The sequence below is a fragment of the Rhinolophus sinicus genome, chromosome 17 (genome assembly GCF_057876585.1).
Source record: "Rhinolophus sinicus isolate RSI-liver-muscle chromosome 17, RSI-T2T, whole genome shotgun sequence".
NCBI classification, from domain to species: Eukaryota; Metazoa; Chordata; class Mammalia; order Chiroptera; family Rhinolophidae; genus Rhinolophus; species Rhinolophus sinicus.
In genome coordinates, this window is record NC_142517.1 from 189914044 (window position 1) to 189931559 (window position 17516).

The window sequence follows — 17516 nt, forward strand, 5'->3', positions numbered from 1 at the left end:
GCAATTCCTGAAATTCTTACCTTCGTGAAATTTACTTCCTAGAAAGAAAAGAAAACAAACAAACAAACATAAAAATCATATAGGAAAAATATGTAAGAAAGTGCTAAGTGTGAAAGAGAAAAACAAAGCCAAGAAAGAGGCTTAGGGTATTTTGAGGGGAAATTGCATTTCTGATAGAGTGAGTAGGAAAGGCCTGAGAACATGATATTTGAATAAAGACTTCAAGGAAGTGAGGGAATCAGCCATGCGGATAACTGGGGAAAAGTATCTCAGGCAGAGGAAATGCACATGCAAAGGCCCTGAGGTGGAAGCAGGCCTCACAGGATCCTGGCAGGATTGGGGTGAGATCCATCTTGTCCTCAGGGTCTAGTACATAGCAAGTGCTCAATAAATATTTGTTGAGTGAAAGTTGAATGACTGTAGTATACCATATGCATGGAGAGATGCATTCTTTCCAGTGACTTACTGGATACATGTGAATGCCTCATGCCATTACAGGTGTTACCCAAAGAAACTTCCCATGTTTGGGCCACAGTGAATTTGGCTAAAACAATACTGGACCATGAAGTAAGAGCTGAGTTCTTGGTCCAGCTTTCCTGTTAAATTATTGTCTAACCTTAGATACTAACCTCTCTGGTCCTCAGGTTTCTTATTTGTAGAGTAGAAGCATCAAAATAATACTTGTTTTTGTATATAGCACCATCCTACTTTAAATAGACTATGGAGTCATTTTGTCAGGTCTGTGGTTTGCTTAGAGTATGATAGTGATTTTGCATTATAGCTCATAGAAAAAAACACTCATTTAGTTATTCTAATAGACTCCATAATAAGTACTTGTGCCACAAAGGGCAAGCTGAAGTTTAGTAAAAAATCAGTTTCTGAAATGGAAAAGGAGTGTGACTGTGGAAGAGGGATCATTAGAGAGAAAAGAAGGAGGAAATGAAATGAGTGAAACATGGAGTGGTCTCTTTTTTATTTATATTTTCTTATAAAGTTTTAAGCATTATCCTGAAATCTTTTTTGGTCTTTCATATGCTCATTTGAATGAGTTGCTTTCAATTTTATATTCATGGAAAAAATGGAATTCTAGAGGCAATTAATAAATTATAGTGTAACAGGATTTTTGTCTCATTATATAAAATTATGATGGTCACCACTGTGAAGGTCTACTAAACATTACTAATGTGTAGGTAAATTTATAAAATTTAAATTATATTTAAATTTAATTAAACTTAAATATAATTAAGTTTAAATTTCTAAAATAAAATTATAAATTTTATAAACTAAAGGAGAGGGATTGAAGCTTGTTTCAATTTTTTTTCTTATTCATATATGTATTCTTTCATCAAACATTTACTAAGATTCTTCTGCGTACTATATGACAAAAGGAGAATGAGACAAGGCATGGGTCTATAATCCAGGCAGAAAAGAGGTGGTTTTTATTTTTTGCCCCCCTTGGTGTATTGCCTGTATTTAATTTTAATTTTTTTCCAAACCATTTTTTTCATCTCTTTAGGGCTAGAAATAAGTGCTAAATAAGAGAGTAATAAAATACCACCATGAGCTAAAAATACAGTCAACCCAGCATGAGGAAAAACTGTACACTGAAATACATTGTATTTCATTGACAAGGGGCCCACTCTATATGCAATAAAACTTTTATAACTATAATTCAAACATCTTTTGTAGGGTAATGAAAAGTTTTGGAACTAGGCTTCATAAATAGTAATTATTAAAAAGTATGAAAAATTACTGCTTTGGGATTACAAAGTTGAGACCTGTAGAGTACTTTTTCTTTTTCTTTCTTTCGTTCTTTTTTTTTTTTTTTTTTTTTGCTTGCTGTTCATTTACAAGCCAAGGAAGGACATCAGGATAGCATTCAATCTCAGGTTGTTTTCAAACAACTGGACAGACTGTTTAAAAGTTACTGTCTTTACCAACTCGGTTAACTATTCCTTAAAATGTCTTAAAAATTTAAACTAAAGAAAAAATGTAATGTCAAGAAATTATAGCATATGAACTTATTATCTGTTAAGTTTCATGAATCACATGCTGTTCTAGTCATAACTTCCCTTCCAGCACCCACTGAGAGACCAGTTAAAACTATTTAACAGTGAGGCTAATGATTGAACTCAATGCCTATTCTACCAAAATGATCTTTCCACAACCGAAATGCCCATCGATCAACAATGGGATAAAGAAACTGTGGTACATTTATACAATGGAGTACTACTCGACCATAAAAAAGAATGAAATCTTACCATTTGCAGCAACATGGATGGACCTTGACAATATTATGCTAAGTGAAATAAGTCAGTCGGAGAAAGACAAGTACCTTATGATCTCACTTATATGTGGAATCTAAGAACAGAATTAATGAGCAAACAGAATAGAAATAAACTCAGAGATATAGAAAAAACAATGTTGGTTGCTGGATGGGAGGGGGAAGGGATCGGGGAGAAAGTGAAGGGATTAGAAAGAGCAAATTAGTAGACACAATATAGTTATGGAGATATGAAATACAGAATAGGGACTATAATCAACAATAATCAAAAGTTCTTTCCAAATTTTTCAGCATTATCTATTAACCCCAGAGTTTTCAAATATGGTTCTACTTTGCTGTGCCATGTGACACAACTTGCATAGAAAAATTGGACTGACACCTTAATGGGCCCTCCAACTTATACTTTTACTTTAGAATTCTGTGGAATTGTATGTTTTGACATAAACTATTTTTTCTATTTAAGTGTGTACTCAACTGTATTTATTGTTTATATTTGATATGCTTTGTTTCGAAGAAGTTATTCATTAGTATAAGCCATATTGGCTCATTAAAATTCAGACTGCATCATAAAGTTTGTATACTTGTATGCATTTTAATCAGGGCACAGGGTTGTTAACAGATGAGTTTTTGAAAAACATCATTTGCTACAGAGAACTTTCAGTTTTCAGGAATATCTGATGTAGTCATATTTTTGTTTTAATATATGATGCCTCAGGACTCTATAGAGGCTAGATAAGTAGTTTTTATTAAAATTGAATGTTATAGAATGGGAAACGCTTTTGAGAGAGTAGAAAAGTGTTTTTATAATGCAAGGACAAAGGAAGCCTTCATTTTAAGCACTCCTGAGAAATAAGGCAAACCCAAAGGAAAAGCTTAATCCCCTATAAAGTTAAAGGGAAGTCAGTTTAGTATCACAGTACACTACCCTTTAAAAAAAAAAAAAAAGGGCATTTTTTTCCTATGACAACATTCGAAAAAGAAATGATGTTGCAATTGATGTTCATACCCAGGAGATGCCTGAACAGCCTAGCTCTAGATTGTGGAAGAGGCAAGAGCAGAATCCAAACTTTGGGACTCCCACTTACTCTCCATATCTCACTACTTTGAGCCAATATGTGGATCTTTTGATAAAGCAAGCAGCATCAGATAGTGTCAAATTATTTAAAAAAAAAAAATTCAAAATCTGATTTTCAAGAAATTCACGTTGACATTCAGATTAATGCCTCTGTAAGTAAGGATTGTATTTTCTTTTATATTTTTCATATTTCTAATCTCTAGTAAGAGAGATTTAATATTGCTTACAGACATACCCTGCATTTTGTCTTCCTGTTCTTCCTTAGAATAACTCCACTTGGGGAAAAAAAGAGTTAATTTGTCTAAAGGAGCAATTAAACTTGTATGCAGAGAGAGTACAACGGCTGATCATTTCAGTTGCACCATCATGATAAAATCAAACTAGAATTACACCAGGACTATCCAGAAAGTAATAGCAGTATGTTGGATGAATACATAGAATTAGTAAAAAGTAAAATAAAATAATTCTGATTAATTATTCAATTACATTAACCTATTCTTAATAACTCTTCATGTTTCTATGACCCTTATGTGAATGAAAAGTCAACTGTGTATGCAAGTAAATCACCAATGTTTGCCCATGAGACTGAAATCCTTTTTTGCTGGCCTCCCACTGTGGAGGGACTGACCCTTGAAGGATGATCTATCTTCAACTAGCAAGAGTTGATAACATAAAGCATGGGGATGAACTTGAAAATATAAACAAGGTCCGTAAAGTATGAAATGTAACACAATCTGGCCCAAAATGTAAAGTACTAAGAGAGGGCTCAAATACCAGAATTGCTGAGAACCCTGGTCACATGGCTAAGAAGTTTTGATGCATTTAATAGGAAATAGAGAGTTTGGGAGAATTCTGAATAAGGCAGAGCTTTAGGAGGATGATCCAGCTGATTGATATAATATGTTTCACTTCCTTTATGAAGTATGCAGAAGGAAAGATTGTTACTCTTTCAAATCACCCATTTTGCATTAATAGTACAAGTAAAATTTTTGGATGAATGAAATTGATAAAGATTAAAATGTGTTGTAGAGTTAATCTTCGGTAATGATGACTCAAATACTTTTTCCATATCATAAATATAAAAAATTAGTTAATTGGCCAAATAGAAGTTTGTTATATACATTTTTAGACAATCTTTAACATGTCAAAATAATTTTTCTTTGACATAGGCTTTCAAGAAAATAAAGTTCAATGAAAATTCTCCCCAAAGAAAGGTATTTTTTAGATTTTAAATTTGATTTAGATCCATCCATAGAACATGGAGAGTTAAAACTCAACTCTGTTAAACAACTAATCTTGAGTGAAGCTTTATCCTTTGCAACAGCCATCTATTTTTCTATTTTATGTAATTTTTGTGTGTGAGAACTGCTGGTATTTGTGGAATTAACTCTCTGAGGTGTTAATTATTTGTAAATGATCCTAGAGATCTTTGCCATGAAGATTGTCATTTTTCTGAGTCATAAATGTGAGTCATATGGACTAGGTGGGTGCTCAGTTGTAAGTTGTCAAGCTAGAGGGTAAATTATACTGAGCATCAAGTATCCATTGCCCTACGGGTTTTGTTTTCATCTACTCAACAATCAAGTACTATGGTGAATATCAAACTTTGGCTCATTTTAGACAAAAGAGAGATACTCTGACCTATTGCAAATATGGAAATATATAAAGAATGTGACACTAATGCATGTAAAAGGTCTGTTTCACATCATAGATTGGGGAGACATAGGTTGAGAAAGTCTACTATTGAAAAAGGCCAGCCAGTTCCTTCACTAGAAAATTTGTGACTCTCTAAAAAATCTGGGGCAAATCAACAGAAGTCAGGCTTTTAGTTTGAAGATTTCAAGGTTTAAGTTATCTCTAATGCTGGCAATATATGTGACCCCTTTGGGTTTGAATAATTTGTTTTGGAAATCATAAAAATTGGCAAAAGTTGATGAAATGTTAAAATCAGATTCATACGACTGAATTTGGAATTTCCATTTTTGCAAAAAGTGGGTCAGATTTAACATTGGGCTTTGATTATTTGGTCACGAGTTACTTGATTGGTGATCTGTAATGATCTCTAATTTAAAATTTGTAAATAAAATATGAAAACCTGTATATCCCCAAGGACTAGAAAAATGGCTTTGGTGAATTCTATTTCTATTATTGCCAAAATAATTAGATCTTCATGGAGAATAATTAAAAGTATTATTGTTAGAAATAATAAATCAAAATAATTTCCTTTCTAAAAATAATTTATCTTTGTGGTTTGAAATGTAATGGCCCTTATTGACCTAAAGGAATCTGCGTGTGCAGTTTACATGAAACTCTTAGAGTGCAACTATACTTATTGTTAGGTATAGATTCCCTTTTTTTGAGATTTTTTATTATGTCCCAAAGAGTGGCCTGATCATCATGTCTTCTGAATTCAGATTTTGACAAGAGGCCTTTCCCTTGGGCTGCCAATGAGAGTTGTTAGTGATATTTCCCTGTAAGGGACAGCTATCTTGTCAGTGTTGGGCAGGCGTTGCAATTTAAGTTTTGTCTAGTCAAAAATAGTCAGGTTTCACGTCCTCTTGAATTTTTTATTATTTTTTGCAGACCAAGAGATATGATACTATTTTGGGGCACAGCTATATACCTAGGATAAATTTATTTAGCTGTGTTTTTTTATAGATACGAGAGGATAAACTGTCCCCTAAATCATTGAAAATGCGATTTCTGTTCAAATGTTGGGAGAGTGGCGGGGGGGGGGGGCGGGGGGGAGAAGAGTAGTACTATTAGACAAAGTAAAATCAAACAAACAAACAACAAAAGTAAACCTTTCTTTCCATGCTTACATTGCTTATCTGCCATCCCAGACATGCAGAATTCCAAAGACACATCACAAGAGTTACTACTTTGCACATTACATTACACCAGAATGTCTTTTCAGATGTGGATTTGCTATTGTCTGGATGTGCTATTGTCTTCAGGAGGAATGCTAAATTCCCGAAAATAGAAATAAAATACCTAACCTCAAATCTGTTGGACCCAAGCAAGTTCTGGAGTACCCCTACATGACCTAGTACAACTCAGCTAACTAATGGTCCTTGGTTTTCTCCCCTCTAAAAATGGAAAGAGTGCTTCCGCACCCCCCATACAATAGGAATGTCTGTGTATTAGCAGTTGTCGGAGAGGCATTCCAGAAGGCCACTGAGCCAAACCCAATAAGGAATCGTAAAGCCCTTTCAGCAGAGGAGGCCCAGAGCCCTGTTGGTCCTCTTAGAAAACTAGGGGTTCTTCCCTTGAATGAATGAGAAACCTCACCTGTAGCCCTCACTGGACCAATTATGAACTTCACTTATGATGTGTGGACCAATAATACGGTTAAGTAAAGTGTCCTAGGTCATTTGTAATTGTGATGACCTACAGGGTTAAGGGGGGAGGCGGCTGGGCACTGGCATATCTTTCAGGATCCTGGGCTGAACTACACTGAGTTATGCTGCTAGACTTTCCATAGAGTGAACCTGAGTCCCAATGTTACCCACAATATTGGAAGCCTCCTCCTCACCAATGATCACATTTTATTTTTCTGTTCCTCTCATTGTTTCCAGATTATACCTGCCTACAGCTGGGATATCTAAGGTTCTCACACATTTGGGCCTTGGGAGTGCCGGGCAATAGAGGCTCAGATCCGTATGATAGATCTACTCTTTAGTTCCAGAGTTAGTTTTTTCTCTTAAGTGATTCCGTAGGTAGGTGGGAGTGCAGAGCCTTTTTGGCACTACCCATTCTGGTTCCCTGTACCCAGCATATTGAAAGAAAAATGTACAGTGAAGTTACCTCCAATTCCTTTTAGGTTAGGATTTTAAACAAGAAGATCGATTTTAGCAAGGTTCAGTCCAGATGTGGTTCCAAGGATAACATCACACATTCTGCTGGGGGCGGAAATGTAAGTAGAAGCTTGTATTAGAAAGCTTTCCTGATTGTGTGAAGCCATCTGCATAGCCAGCACCCTGTCTCCTTTCCTATTTCCTTCCCAACACGCTCCCGCTTCTTGTTGCTGCTCCCCTGTTCCCCTGGTCTGGGAGCTGTCAGCTTTGCATTTTTGGTGATGGGCTTCCCATCCTTTCCTGTAAAAATCATTAGCCGATGTCTTGCTTTCTGTTGAGGAAGTAAACATTCACAGGGTGCACCATGGTTTTCAGGGGGTTGGAAAACCCACTTCATTTGCCAGTTTTGTTTGCTGGCCTTCAGCGTCAAGGGTTATCCTCATAATGCCTCTGTCCCCCTGCAAAAGCAACCCCGGCACACCCTTTTCTAGCTCCATTTAAATTGCTCTTGAGGCAAAGACCGATATACTTGAAAATATCCCAAGTGTGTAATGTCAATCTTTTGTGGTTCATTATTCATGAAAGTTAGGATACCACTGGGAATTGTACAAAACTGGAAGCATGGTTCATCTGTAATTCAAAGTGAAAGGATTCAAGTCCCAGTATATACGTCTTGATGGGATTTCTTTCTCTCTTAAATTGAGTGGAAATAATATCCTATGAGAGGAAGGGAAGGATGAATCCCTGTTTCTCAAGTGTAGTTGAGGCAGAGTTAAAACAGGCAAACTCAAGCCAGATCCTGTCACCTAAACTTCAGGTCCTGGCCATTTATGACTCAAGTAATTTATAGAGCATCAAAACCAGAATTCTCACCTGTCTAATAACTCATGGCTCCTTGCTCTTCAACGGCAGAGATGGAGTCAGTGAAAGAGACAATTAAGTGCCTTCTCCAGGAGCTGTCGCCTGATTCTTGAAGTAGCACCACGGAGAAAAATGTCACTGTCATGGGAAGCCCATAGCAAGGTTTGCCGGGTTCCTCCAGGGTACTGGACTAAGGCTCAGAGCCAGGATTTCTGTGGCCATAGTCATCCTCCTCCCTGTCGCCCTGTTGGTGCACACCACCTGATAGTGTCACAGAAGCCGTGTCAGTCCTGGTAAATCACTTGAGGGGATCAGAGGGTAGACGCAGCTCTCCTCTGCTGCAGGTGCTGCTGGGCAGAATTCCTAAGTGGAAAAGGATAAATTGAGATAACTAACAATCTTAAAGTAAATAGGGAAGCCTCTAATATCCAAAACAATAGTCTTAAACTTTCCTCTGGAGAAGAATCGCTTGTCCAAAAACGCAGATTCCCTGGCCCCATTTCCATAGTTTCCAATTCAATAATTCCCATATACTTCTAATGCAAATAGACAATGGACCACACTTGGAGAAGCACTGTTTCAAATATTGGGTGAGGTAATAATTTCAATAAAACACAAAAAAAGGAAAAAAATGTTTCTATCATTTTAAATTTTGGTCCCCAAGAAAAATTCCATTTAGCCATGACATGACAATAATATTTTAGAAAAGCATTTTTAAAGCTGTCTTCCTCTTATATCTTAAAGCAATGTTGGTCTACTTGTAACTATGAGCAATGTGGGTCACTTTGATGTAAAAGTGACTTTTTAAAAACTAATTCATCTCTTTACTTGTCTCTTTGCTTATGGATAAGTTGAACATGGTGTGGCTTCTTTCTCTGAGTGGAAGCTTGCTTTATTAACCCAGGTGTTTTATCCTCATGGCACAATCTCTTTTCTACTAATAAAATCTTCTATTCTAGGATTTTCTTCCACTTGGGTCCTTCTTTCCAATCAAACGTGGGAGGACGTATGGGAGATTATGTTTTCCTGTGTGTGTATGGATTTCAGTTTGGGTTCCTGGATATGTTGTGAGTTTGGATGTTTCTAGATTTTATGTATGAGCTTGGGGGCTTGTCCATGTCTAGACTATTTTAGGCATATTTTGTGTGATTCACACAGGTACAGATTGTTACCAAGAAGATAGACCTAAGCCATGTGACATCCAAATGTGGCTCTCTGAAGAACATCCGCCACAGGCCAGGTAAATAAATATTTTTTAGTAGCTTGAGAAATATTAAATTGGATTCAAGAAATTGACAATCAAAATTTTTGTTGTTGTGAAATACCTAATTGGAAGAATGTTTCAAAATCCTGATACTTAATGCTTTTATTAATAGAAACTTAAGTTAGAAATTTGGGCATCTTCATTTGGACAAGTAAACAATTACCACAAATAGGCCATATATTACAGGACAGGTTAAAAATTAAAAGGTATATAAGATGCATTTATCTCCATGTACCCAACATGCTTGTTTTTGAAGCTCTTTTGAAATATATAGCCTATAAAATACATTGGGACATGTATTCTTACATAATTACATAGACTAAAAGCAGCATTTCTAAAGATTTTTCATAAAATTGTTTTTTTCTGCATTATGTGAAATAAGGATTATGCTTAAGCAAAGCTGAAGAAATGTATTTATCTGCTGAATTTCTCAGATCCAATAGTAGGTCAATAAACAGTATGAAACCTCAGTATAATGCAATGCTTCCCCAACTTATTTGACCATGGACCTTTTGTTTTTCTAGAATATCTCATAGGACTAGTGCTCTAAAGAAGAATTTATGTTCAGACTTGCTAGCGATTTTTCCCTCTTTAAAGTATGAATCTAACATATTATGAGTCATTTTTTCTGAGTATCATGTATTATATATTTTTTGCTAAATTCCACCTCGACATATACATAATGTAAATAATGCACAATTGTCTAATTTGTAATTTTCTTGAGAATATTTTGGTACAATTTGTATATATCATTGAATTACAAAAGGACAAGAGGAAGCAATTGGTTTTAATCATCTATGCTCAGCATCTTAATTAAACCAGGTAATAGATTATTTCTATTTATGATTGTCTCAAGTGTTATCAGAAACTAGGTATAAGAACGTTTGAGCCCAATAAGATTTCTGACCATGAGAAGATTATTAAGAAGCATCTATTAGTTGAAAAACAAAGGTGAATAGAATACATTTCAAAATAGATAAACGCATGAGATGGGTAAATGTCTAGAAATCAGGCTTTACTTTGGCAAAAGGTATTCATAAAGCAAGTCAAGGAGTTAGAAACTACAAATATGGAATCTCCATTACTCGTTTCAGAACTGCTACCCTTGAATTAGCTTCTGTCACTCATAAGGCGGCAGGGACATGGCCACATACTGCCTGTCTTCATAATTCCCCTGTGTATAACTCAAACCTGCAAACACTTAACTGACTTTGTACTGCTGTGTCATCAATGTCACTGAAGTACGTGGCCATGCTGACTATTTTCTTCCAGAATACAAAACAAAATATTGGATTCTTTAATTCCAGACAGTAAGTATGCAATTAGTTAAATTCACCTGGGGTCTTCATGCACAGAAAAATCTTATGTAGAAAAGGAAAGTGTAAGATTTACTGGTCATGAAAGACTATTGTCATGGACTCCCACCTATTTCTAAATCTAGATCTTAACTTCTGTAATAATGCAATCAGATGACTAAATTCATAAAGAAGTGTTAGCACAATCATCCTTGACAACAGCAAGTTTTTCACGAAGTTACTTTGGAATGGGGAATATTTAAGGAGATAGTAAAGGGACAGTTTAACACCTGGAGGTACAGGTTGAAATATCTGGTCTTACTGACTTCACTTCAGGACATATGAAGCGTGACAAAGAGTATACTGCCCCTGGTGGGTGCCAGAATCCTTCAGAACCAAAGGCCCAGATCTCCCAATTCAAATGGGCTTCTCTAACAGTTGCGTAAAAATTTCTAGTAGGACTTCAACAAAAATGGACTTCTCAAGCTTCCTTTTCCGAACATATTTTGGGTCAATATTACATTATTTTTTCTCTCTCTTAACATACAGTTCAACAAAAATTTTAACAAGATTATACTGACACAATATATAATCATAAAAGTAAGCTTGAAAAGGCAATTCCTATCAGAGGCTACCAAAAAAATACAAAAGTGAGATCCCAAGAAAGTCAATCTTATCTAGTTAAAGCTCATATGTCCTCTAGCCTCTAACCAAGATAAGACTGTTTTATGAATCACACTAATCCCATCACAACCAACAAGTGTGATGCACATGGCCAGGTAAAGTTTCCTGCAGTAATTGCATATTTTGAGTGAAGGACAACTATATGTCTCCTGTAAGCATGAGTTAAATAACATCATGCACATTCTAAGCCTCCAGGAGAAGAATGAATGGGTGTACCTTCAAAATGCTATCCAATAACACCGTATAATATTATAAAGGGTTCCTGGACAGGTAGTTGGGTGCTAATCTAATTATCTGGGTATTTCATGAGAAAAACAACACAAGACCTAACAGACCTGTGAAGGCTTAACAGACCTTTCTCTTTGATCTACAAAGATAAATAAACATAAAGATTCCTCAATTTAAAAAAAACACACAAAATACAACAATGTCCATATTTCCATAGAGTTCTTTATGTATTTTTTCCCAAATCAAAATCCCAAGAAGGATGCAATAATAGTACAGGATCACATCGCTTACCAATGGCCTTCCAAAAAAATACATACAGCCAAAACCAACTTGCTAATGAACGTGAAAGCAAATCTCTTAGGTGGAGGTAGGCAAAGGACTCTAATCCAGCTTTTCTCCAGATCAAAGACATCAGCAGACATTCAGAAGTGTTCAAGGACAACAAATACTTACCCAGAGGGAACTTTTATTTGCCAGCTTGAGAAAGGCAGAAAGCCATGCAGAGATTGAAAGACTACACTGAAGGGTGGCTCGTGGCACTCTCATTTATCAGCAGATCCTCAAGTTTCAGACTAATTAGCAATTAGGGAAATGGCATGGTCAAAACTCTGTCGTAATATTAGCAGATCAAAGTCTATGTCAGGTAGGTCTTACGACATCCGTACAAGAATTGGATCTCCTAAGATTCTCTTCCTATTGCTCTATCTACTAATTAAAATGGGAAGCTCTTAAAGCTTACTCGTTAAACTTATCTCCTAACTCCTGTTTTGTGAGACAAGCTAGTAATGTTGAAAATTAACAAGTGAATATATTACCTATATATGTACATCATTTCTAGCCTAATAGTTCTTTGGACAAGTGACCTATTACCATGAAGAAGAATAAAGAAGAGCTTCATCTCAATATAATTTGCTCCCACTGGAATAAGAAACTAAATATCCCAAGTTTTAGAAAGGATGCAATAATGTATTTTTATTGTGTTATTTTTAGGGTATTTATTTACAGAAAGAAGAAACCTCCCTGATATCTTAGTTTAGACATGGGTAGAGAAGAAAGGTACTAATATGTAAAGTAATGTATAATGGTACAAAAAAGGATTTCATTATCTTGGATGATACGGGGAAAATGTTAAGGATGAGAAATTATAAAAGATTTCTTTCACATCCGTGGACAGAGGTACAGTAGAGTTAATTAAGCTTGTTGTTTGGGATGGTCTATCTACTATAATCATTTTTTGGGAAACAGTTACCATAAATATAAGATTTAATTTTAGCAAGACATTTAAAAGCCTTTCTCCTCTCCTAGGTGGTGGGCGTGTGAAAATTGAGAGTGTAAAGCTGGATTTCAAAGAAAAGGCCCAAGCTAAAGTTGGTTCACTTGACAATGCTCACCATGTACCTGGCGGTGGTAATGTCAAGGTAAGATATAAAGTCATGAGCTGACTTTGTCTTTTTTTTTTTTCAATTCTTCTGAAATACTCATCAAAGTGGGTCCCAGTTTGAGACTTGGATATATAGGAAGTAGGGAATAGAAGTGAAATTAACATCTGCTCTGGGATCGGGAGAAATAGCTAGGGGCCAGTTAAGCTACTGGAGTTAATGAGGACTGATGCTTGTCTTGAACAGATTGACAGCCAAAAGTTGAACTTCAGAGAGCACGCTAAGGCCCGTGTGGACCACGGGGCTGAGATCATCACACAGTCCCCAGGCAGATCCAGTGTGGCATCCCCCCGACGACTCAGCAACGTCTCCTCTTCGGGAAGCATCAACCTGCTCGAATCCCCTCAGCTTGCCACTTTGGCCGAGGATGTCACTGCTGCACTCGCTAAGCAGGGCTTGTGAATATTTCTCATTTAGCTTCGAAGTCATAATATTTAGGCATGAGCTCTTGGCAGGAGTGGGCTCTGAGCAGGTGTTATGTTCATTCCTTACAAACTATAAAATAAATAATCTCATTCCCAAACTCTAGTAATTGTTACAATTTTATAAAAAAAATGAATAGTATATGCAGAAATTGACTTGATTTCCATTTGCAACAGGAAGACACTGGCTTTACATGAATACAATTGGACGGTTATTTTTGCTCTGCTCTGTTTTGCATGGAGTATTATTATTTTAAAAATTGCATTTTTACCTTTCATGTGCCTGAAGGCTATCCACTACATTCTGAAAGGCCTTGTTAAAATCCAAGCTGCTCATTTCACTATTCTGTTGCTGGGTGAAAAGATAAAAGCTGCCCATTGTAACTTATTACAGGTTAAATTAAATCAAGGAGTCTGACTGCAGGAAGGGAAGAGCATGTAAGAAATAAGTTGTTTTTTTTTTTTTTTTTAAGTGTTATTTTGTATAAATGGGAAGAAAGATTCAATTAAGTTATTAACATTTGGGACCTGGATAATTATATCAGAGTATAAGTCAATTCAATAAATTATTTAACTAATTAAAAAATAGGTACAAAGCATTCGAGCTGTGGTTGAGGAAGTGGTATAAAAGTGCTCTATTAGGAATGAAGCACTTTCATTAGGATGGACTCGTGTCTGATTAGAATGTAAGTTGATCAGCTAGATTTGTGTCCACACTACCAGTTTCACACCCCCATTTCATCTGTTTGATACAGTATTATAGATATAAATATATATATATATTTCTCTGTGGCCATTTGTGATACTTCCTCATATACTTGAATATTATACTTCCTTATTCACAGTATCTGTGTCTCCTGCACCCTTTGGTGTTGCAATTTTAGGTATGTGAAAGTAGATGTTAGCAGGGTTCTTTCCCTATTTAAAAAAAAAAAAAAAAAAAACATTAAAAAAGACAAAAAGTTTTAGCATGAAGTTGCTTTCTGTAACAACTCCAAGCTGTAACCCTGTTTTAGTGCCAGATACAAGTCTCTCCCGTGATGCTAGAAAAATTTATTTTTCTTTGCTTTCACCAACATGGAGTTTGTGGGGGTGGGTCCAGTTATACATAAAAGGGTTTACAGATTGTTGGTTTAAGATTATAGATTTATCTCATTTTGAATCATGGAATAATTTGGGTTTTATTTCTCCAATCATTCATGAAGGACTTGTTAAGATTTCTTCTTCCTTTTTTTTTTTTTTTTCCATTTGCTAAAGTTGAAACTAACAGTGGGAATTTGGGACATTATCCCATTCTTTCAAATAGTACCAGCTTATTAAATTATCAGATAGAAGGTATTTGCCTTCTTTACCCAAAGTAAAGATCCCTCGACCAGAAAGGAAAAATACAGTATTTTGAGAAGGTATGGCCACAAAACATTTGAGATGCAGATATCTAAATCAATTTTTTCAGGACTCCAACGTTGCACTCTGTAAAGGAATACTGTATGACTTAGCATTACTAATAAGTAGATAATACTGTTCTAACTTTAGATACAGTCTAGAAATCACAAATCAATTAATTTCTCTCACAAATCATTCATCTTAGACTTATGAATAAGCAATGAATTAGTCAATGGCCTGAATAAGGCAATGAGTTACCAAGCTGAGTGGATGTATTTTAGTATTTTATCTATTTTTTTTCTTGCTCAGGGCTAGTGGGTTGGATCTGAACACTTACAGGCAGATGATCTGGTAGGTATTTGAGCCAAATCAATTCCTGAATATAAGGGAAGAAATGATGAACATGGATGCGGCAAAAAGGAAGTACAGTAGCATTTAAGAAAGAAGCCAAGAGATGCAAAGACAGAGAGACATGGATGCCATTTTGTGACTCACTGGATATTGCAACCAATTTGATTTCCACAAAAGAAACTCTAAGAGCAAATGTGTACCATTCATTCTCAACTAAGAGGTTTTACATAGGCAAACATGTCTGAAACTAGTTATAAATCAGTTATTTTATACAACAATCAAAAAGTTAGAAACTACTAAATAGGACTGTGGATGTGTCTATTTCCTGCCTGATAATTGCTGTGAGGTTTGATTTGACCAATCTGGACATTTTGTCCGTCAGCTTCCCTTGAAATGTACCAGAAAACAGGAGAAGAAAGAACAGTCATGTGGGGACTTACGGTATTTTCTTACATGTCTGATAGTGTTAGGTGGTTGAAGTTCTCCTGGAAGAAGTTAATAGCTGGGTAGAACAGGTTTAACAAGTGAAACAAGTATTTTCAACTTGGTTTAAGTTTTTTTTTGCAAAAGTTAAGAATAAGCGAACATGCTCTACATATTAAAATTCAGTTTCTTACAAAGACACATCCAAAATAAAGATTATATAAAGCACTGTTGTTGGATTTGGCGTAAAAACAAATGTTTATTTCAAATGACAGCAAAATTATAGTAAGTTCTCTTCCTTTGTATGGAAATGTGATTCTTTATATCTTTATCAAAAAGAAACTGATCATTTGTACCAGTAAGAGAGAGAAACATGCAGGATAAATGTCTTCTTATGGGGATAAGTGGTGGAACCCATCTTGCCTTCACTCTCAAGATTAACGGCACAAATTAAGCTTTTTGAGCACCACTCTGTGGGGACATCCATACGCTGATCTAGAAATTAAAGCTTCATAGTTCCAATTCTAGATCGATTAATGCCAGTTTCTCTCTCGCTTTAGCCTTTGAGAACCTGTTTAAAGATACATAAGTAATCCAGAGCTGTGAAGAGTTAAAAGGCCAACTTCAATGAATTCATCTCTCTGGGTCGCCTGCAACCAATAATTGAATACCTTACAACAATGCAGGAAAGATCCGAGTTTATGATGAGTTTCAAAGGCCATGTTCACTTAGGAACCAACTCTCTCTGGATTCTCCTGCTGAGTTCCAGCAGGGTGATGGGCTGAAATCCCACCCACAAGCAAGACACCTGTGCAACATCAACTAGGTACGGCTGAGAGAACTTTGTTAAATGGAAAAATGTACTGATGGTAGTTGGCCTTCTCCACATACTCATATCATAATACAGCAGGAAATGGAATCATCAACCAAAATATAACATCATGTCAGTATTATTAAAGAAATAATCTCAATATGATTGATTCTGACTTAGCTGTAATTATAGTTTTTCTTATAGTTTTCATGTCACAAAAGGAGGAAAATAAACTATTCATGGTCTAAGTAGCCAAAAAAAAAAAAAAAAAAAAAAAAGTAGATTCATGGCTTGGAAAGGCAAATTCTAGGCAGTCCTTGAAAGATTGATGTGCTAAAATCAGCATTGATTTTTTTTTTTTTTAACGCCTAGGATTTTTAGCCTTGGTGTGTAGGTTGAGGCCAAGTCCCTCTGCAGGAAAAAGCTTATTTTTGAACTCAGAAAATGTCAATTATGAAAATCTACTTCAACTTTAGCAAAAAGAAAAAAATATATCAACAAAAAGTATACTCTATGCTGGGATTCCAAGGTTCCAACACTCCGCTACAAATCTGTGGGGGGTTTCTTTCTTCTGATAATTCTAGAGCCTGTTACCATAGAAAGGCATTTCTTCAATGGCTGGTTGTAGTTAGTTCATGTTTTTCAATCAAAATTTGCAAATGTATTTGTTGCTGTATAGTGATTGTTTTGCAAAATAAAATTGCTTGTCATCTAACTGATAGTTTCAGATTCTTTCTTCTCTGGGAAAGAAAATACATATCTCTCCCTTGTTTGTATGGTGATGCAGTGTGTGTGTGTGTGTGTGTGTGTGTGTGTGTGTGTGTGTGTGTGTGTATACACACACTATATATATACATACTTTATATATAGTACACACACACACACACACACACATACCAGATTTGGATCTTTGAAAAGTGAAAAGATGTGTCAGCACTGGGCCTTCATTCTCTCGTGATTACAATCAGCTGGAGCTGGTCCACGGGTACCTATGAGATGCACCTGTTCCCTCCACTTGGCTGCAGTCCCCACCTACACTTGCTATTACTCCCAGCCCACTTTACTCATTACTGCAGGCATTAGACTCTGTAGTAGTTATAACCTTTGGCCTAGACCTACTTGTCTTTCTCTCCTTCCTTATTTCTTCCTCATTCTGTGAAACAAAAACCCAAAAGAAGAAGCCCCTAATCCTTGAGTCG

At 35.9% G+C, this 17516-nt stretch overlaps 1 protein-coding gene across 24 annotated transcripts in view; it reads left to right on the plus strand.

The window, feature by feature from the left end:
• Positions 1–17032, plus strand: part of MAP2 (microtubule associated protein 2) — a 261018-nt gene extending 243986 nt beyond the window's left edge. For 20 of the 24 annotated variants that reach the window (XM_088794145.1, XM_019726959.3, XM_088794140.1 and 17 more), the window contains 4 exons: positions 7183–7275; positions 9176–9257; positions 12794–12906; positions 13114–17032. In XM_088794145.1, coding sequence (XP_088650271.1) covers positions 7183–7275; positions 9176–9257; positions 12794–12906; positions 13114–13329 — 504 coding nt within the window. In that variant the 3' untranslated portion in view covers positions 13330–17032. The remainder of the gene's footprint in view (positions 1–7182; positions 7276–9175; positions 9258–12793; positions 12907–13113) is intronic. The other 4 variants (XM_088794155.1, XM_088794162.1, XM_088794160.1 and 1 more) reach the window with 1 other exon arrangement.
• Positions 17033–17516: the final 484 nt, after the last annotated feature.